Genomic DNA, 5912 nt, shown 5'->3' on the forward strand with positions numbered 1-5912 from the left:
TGATTCATCACTTTAATTTCTTTTAGCAAATTCCTTCTAGACTTTTTACCCAATTGGAACAAAACCACTGAATAAAATCCTGCATGCTTGAGTTGTGTAACAAATTTGGAAAAATTACAGATTTGTGATTCTCTATTCCCAAAATATGACTCTAAATCTGGTCCAAATTACTTCAAAATTAGCATACAGTGTCGTTGTCTAAGTTGCCATAATAGCGCATGAGGAAAGTCATGTATCTTGAAAAACATGGCCAAACAAACAGCCAGAAATGATTTAAAGGCTATCAGAATAAAACACTGTGGAGTTTTGTGCGATATTTGAAAACACAGACATGGGATGGTGCTTTCACATTTTACAGACATATTAGTGGTTTTACTTGATGTGGCCTTTAACAAAACAAAAACAAAACAGGCTTGTCTCAGCCTCGTCATTACTGCTTGCAGCTATATTTCATACATACATACTTCCCATCCAGACAAGATATTTAAATATACATCCTGGACTAACATAGTCTCATCAAACAAACCAGAAAATTGTCTGCATGAGTATTAAACAATGCAAATCCAATGACACATAGAAATGAATCGTGGGAAAATCCAGTTAAATCTGAAATCAGAACTTCTGATGAAAGGAACAGACAATAGTGCATTATGAGGATGCACGTTCATATATTCATACACAAAGCTGTAAGTCATGTGATTTAAATTAAATGCAGGATGTTAAATATTGGTTCAGTCTGTAACAAAGCAAACTTTACAAATCATATCTAGTCAGATGAATTTTCCACAGATCAACGCTGAATCAATTTGTAGTAACATCTCAAAAATAATCTATAGAAATGGAACTCACCATTCAATTAAATTCTTAAAGGACACACAAAAGTGTCTAAATACTTATGTCAGTGTGATATTATTGTTTTTTGGTTGCACCATAACAAATTAAACAAACATAATAGTTTGGCAAGGCAAAAATCTTATCAGTAGCCTACATTTGGAAAAGCTGTGGGAATTCATTAAGTCTGATGAGAATTGTCCAAAAATAAGACACATCTGCGTTGAAAAATATTGCAAATGTGCATTTGCAAGCTGTATTTTAGAAATCTAAGGTGGAAGGTGTGCTCTGTGCTCCTGTGTCAGCTCTCTTCAGTGATATACCAGAAGACATCAACTAAAAGCATGCTGCTGCTGTGTTTTCAGATTCAATCTTAGATGATGATAATTGACCCAAAAAAAAAGAAAAAAAAGAAACACAATTTAAGTGGATGTAGATTCTCATAATTTCTCATGATTTTTGATTTAAGACCAGTTTGTTCACAGTGATATCCCAGTTTTAAAAATGCCCATAGCTTTCAGTGGATATACTGCACCGTTGAGATATATTGGCTAATCATAGTGTGCATCCACCTTTGGAGCAACAACCAGGTTCCTGAGTAGGTTGTATTAGTGTTGTGCCAGAAACCCACTCAGAATTTTTACCTTTTATAATGGCATTTTGATGAATCTTTTAAATCAAATATGTAATTTATGTGAGTGGTACAAAACCAATTTGTTTCGTTTTTTTATTAATTAATCCATTTATTTGTTTATTTATTTTGTAAATAAGAGACTGGGAGAAGTCTGTCTCTGTAAATATACACATATGATTAATTAGTCAACACAGTTTGAAGCATTTTATGTTTTTATTATATAGAATTTTTGCGGCATAAGACAGAGAACAGTATCTGATTCACACACACTCTTCCAACCACCCAGATAAAGTTTATCTTTTCGGTACAAAGCTGATTCATCACCATATATATGCAATGTGTGAGTAACTCAGAAGCCAAACACTCCTTTCTGGCTTTACTTCATAATTCAAAAGGATATAAGTGGGCTAAAGAAGTGACCAGAAACAAAGAAGAGCAATTACTCATAAGTTTATGATAGTGATATTCCTACATGATTCACTGAGTTAGATAGTTAATACAAAAGAGGAACCCACAAATATGAAATCGATACTTTTTTTTCTTTTCTCTGAAAGCCCTGCAATGTTCCTAAGAAACACGTTTGATCTTCATAGTGATGGATTTCATACCGAAGCTGTAATTCTTCCATGTTGACCAAATATTTCCAATGGCGTAAATGGTGGGATCTTCACCCCATAAATACACACCATTGGGGTTTGTGCTGTGACAGGCTGAGTACCAAAATGCCCCGAGATACAGTTTGGCACAGTTAGCATCTGAAGCATCTTGGTCTTTGTCAAAGGTGGAGAACTTGAATCCATTATGGCCAGATAAAGAATCGCCTGCAGAGAGGAAGAGCATCACTGAGGACAATAACCCAATGGAAATGTGTTTCATGAATATAAATGAAAGTGTCCTACCTGCTCCTCCATCAGTGAATCCTGAAACATGCAGCTGATATCCATCAGTTTCACAATCAACAGAGAAGGATGAGTACAGAGCAGAAACTTTATTTCCTTCAAAGTCCTCCAGATCCACTCTCAGCATGTACTTGTTCTTACTTGTCATCTGGTACATGTTCTCCAGCCCTGATCAAACACACACATGAAGAACACGTTCAACCAAACACATGAACATCCACACAAACGGACACACGCTGTGAGATCTTACCCAGCCAGTATTCGCTCTCCACATTCCCAAATCCTCTCTTGTACTGATTCCACGGCCGATAGAAATTCACACTGCCGTCCATTCTCCTCTGAATCACCTGTGATGGGTTTATATACAATATATGATTCAGAATGAATGTTCTGATGTGTGTTTAATGATCTAAAGTCACATTCATACCGTCCATTGTCCTTTATCTTCATCTTTCCCATCTGAGATCATCTCACAGTAAACCCAGACAGGAAAATCACCTGCTGGATAGATGGAGTAAATCCCACTGACTGTTTGTCCTGATTTATAGACATCAGAACAGTCGACTGGCATGTCTTCGTGCTGACTGCATCCGTTCACCAGTAAAACCGGGAGAAGAAACACTAAAAACACCATCATCTACAGAAACAGAGAGAGAAAGATGAACATCACACTGAAATGAAGCTGAAAAACATTTTACTACAGGTCTAGGAATGTGGAGTTATTGAACTTACTGCCATCTTCTAAGTCTGTCCTCAGTAGATAAGAGCAGAGCAAAAATGTTCAGTTTGTCAATCTTTTTTTTCTGAAAGTTGTATAAATGTCTGAATATTCTGTAGGTAAATGAAGAATAAATCAATAACTCACTAACTTCTTCCATCTGACACAAGCACTCCTCTTTATATCTGCCAGATTTTCAGACTCCTCCTCTGTGTTACACAAGAAATTCACATTACCAAGTCCGTGCAGAGACCTTTAAAGGGGCAGGTGCTCAAAGTATGAAAAGGGCACCTTGAACAAGGCATTTAAGAGCCCCTCGGGTCCATCACCTCATTGTAGGCATCCAGTTACTTACGTAACATGTAACAATGTCATTAATAAGACAAATAATGCATTATTCAATGTTTTAATTGCATTTATGTTTAGTTCAGGACTCAAACAATAGAATTAGTAATATTTTTATCACTATAAAAGGGTTCTCTAATACGGTGCCCGCCAGGGGACACCTTCGGTTCACTTATGTTTGTCGTGGCCACGAGATATTAATTCGTGGGAACGTAATATTAACTCGTGGGAACGTCATATTATGTCGTGGCCACAAGATCATTTTGTCGAGGTAACGACATCCTTATGTCGTGGCCACAAGATGCGATGATGAGGGAACGAGATCCATTTCTCGTGGCCACGACTTCTTATGTTGAGGAAACAACATGCATTTCTCGAGGCCACGAGTTTTACACATAAACAAACCTGCGTGACCATATAACCCAGGATTATCAGAGTTTATTCATATTTTATTTTTAATTAAGAAATTATTATATTAATTGTTACAGAAATTAATACAATATTAAATTATTATATTAACAATGGGCGAAGCTGTATATGCCAGTGCTGTCTGTGTGCGATGTAGACTATATAGACCTATTTTAAAAAGTTTATCATGAATAAATATTACATAAAGTACATCAAATAAAATAGTCCTACAGGAAACATTTTATCCCACAGTCTTGTCCATTAACTGATCCTCCTCTTTCCGTAATATTTTTATTATTCGTTTATATTCGTTATTTTCCTCTTCATTTCGATCTCCTTAACGTTATGAATGTAGGTTCTATGACTGGGATTTTTACAGTTCAAAGGCTGAATTTAACATTATATACTGTATTTTATTTAGTCTAATTAATAGACAAATATAGTGTTTCAGTGAAGAGTGAATTATTCACGTAGTTTCATTTGGAAATCATTTATCGTCACACCATAAAATAGGCCTACATGACATTCCTTCTATTAACTGATCGTCTTTTTTCCGTATTAGTATTATTATTATCGTCATCATTATTATAATTATTATTAATTATTATAATTAGCCTATTATTGTAGGCCTATATATTTTTTTATTTTCGTTTATATTCGTTTTCCCCCTTCATTTTCATCTCTTTACTTAACGTATATGGAAATGAAACTGTAAATGCTTGACATGCTATGACTGATTTTGACTGGAATGTAGTTTAAAGGTTGGATTAAACATATTTTTATTTTGTTTCATCTAATAGACTAGACTATATAATACTGTTCACTGACGAATGAATCATTCACGTAGTGAAACGAATATAAATGAAAATAAAAATATATACAATAATAATAATAATAATAATAATAATGACGATAATAATAATAATACTAATACGGAAAAAAGACGATCAGTTAATAGAAGGAATGTCATGTAGGCCTATTTTACGGTGTGACGATAAATGATTTCCAAATGAAACTATGTGAATAATTCACTCTCACTGAAACACTATATTTGTCTATTAATTAGACTAAATAAAATACAATATATGTTCAATTCAGCCTTTGAACTGCATTCCAGTAAAAAATCCCAGGTATAGAACCTACATTCAGAACGTTGTTAAGAGATCGAAATGAATGGGAAAATAACGAATATAAACTAATAATAGCCTACAAATATTACAGAAAGAGGAGATAATGGATAAGACTGGGATGCATAAAATGTCTACATCGCGCACAGACAGCATCAGCATTCGCATATACAGCTTCGCCCATTGTTAATATAATAATTTAATATTGTAACTGTCACGTATCTGGTCTATCTCATCATGAACTCTTGCACACACATTCTGGACTTCAATCCCCATAAGCCACTGCACCAATCACTGCACACAGCTGCTCCTCGTTTCCCACTGAACTGATTGCTGCATACACCTGTTTCACATTTACCCACATGCATTTAAGCCACTCACACACACAGCCACCTTGCGAAGTCTTATTGTTCCTATGGTCGTAATTCTAAGCGTTTCTCTCTGTGTTGGATTCTCTGTGTATGACTCTGGACTGTGTACCCTGTTGACGATTCCTGCTTCCTGCCATTGCGACCATTGCCTGTCTATTGAACTGTTTCCCGGATTACCTACGTTGTTCCTGTTTTCTGGTGATTATTCCTGCATGTTGACGATTCTCAATAAATGCTGCAAATGGATCCGCACGTCTCAGTCTGACTCTCCCTGTGACAGAAGACTTCGCCGCTACAAGAGATCCAGCGGCTTTATTCGTCAGCAGAACACCGACCAAAAATGGATCTAGCAGGAAGTTTGATCGACCCAGTAAGTGTGCTCTGCAGTTTATTTCAAGACGGCCGACCCATCGAATATTTTGTGAGGGAGTTTGTCAGATATAGCCATCTGGCACCGTGTGATGATACTATGCTGAAGGAGTGTTCTGGAGTGGACTCGACCCAGAAGTCAGTTTCAACTTACCTGAAGAGGACCCCAGTTGGACTCTTTCACAATTCATCACCTTCGTCATGTCACAT

General features: G+C 36.1%; 1 protein-coding gene across 1 annotated transcript; it reads right to left on the bottom strand.

The window, feature by feature from the left end:
- Window positions 1–1702: 1702 nt before the first annotated feature.
- Window positions 1703–3219, bottom strand: LOC141336150 (microfibril-associated glycoprotein 4-like). Its single transcript, XM_073841685.1, has 5 exons — window positions 3097–3219; window positions 2792–3001; window positions 2615–2711; window positions 2365–2532; window positions 1703–2286 (listed from the first exon to the last, which is right to left on the bottom strand). The coding sequence occupies exons 1-5, from the start codon at window positions 3100–3102 to the stop codon at window positions 2033–2035; spliced, it is 735 nt and encodes a 244-aa protein (XP_073697786.1). The 5' UTR covers window positions 3103–3219; the 3' UTR covers window positions 1703–2032.
- Between the last annotated feature and the right edge of the window lie 2693 nt (window positions 3220–5912).

Source organism: Garra rufa, chromosome 6 (assembly GCF_049309525.1).
Source record: "Garra rufa chromosome 6, GarRuf1.0, whole genome shotgun sequence".
NCBI lineage: Eukaryota > Metazoa > Chordata > Actinopteri > Cypriniformes > Cyprinidae > Garra > Garra rufa.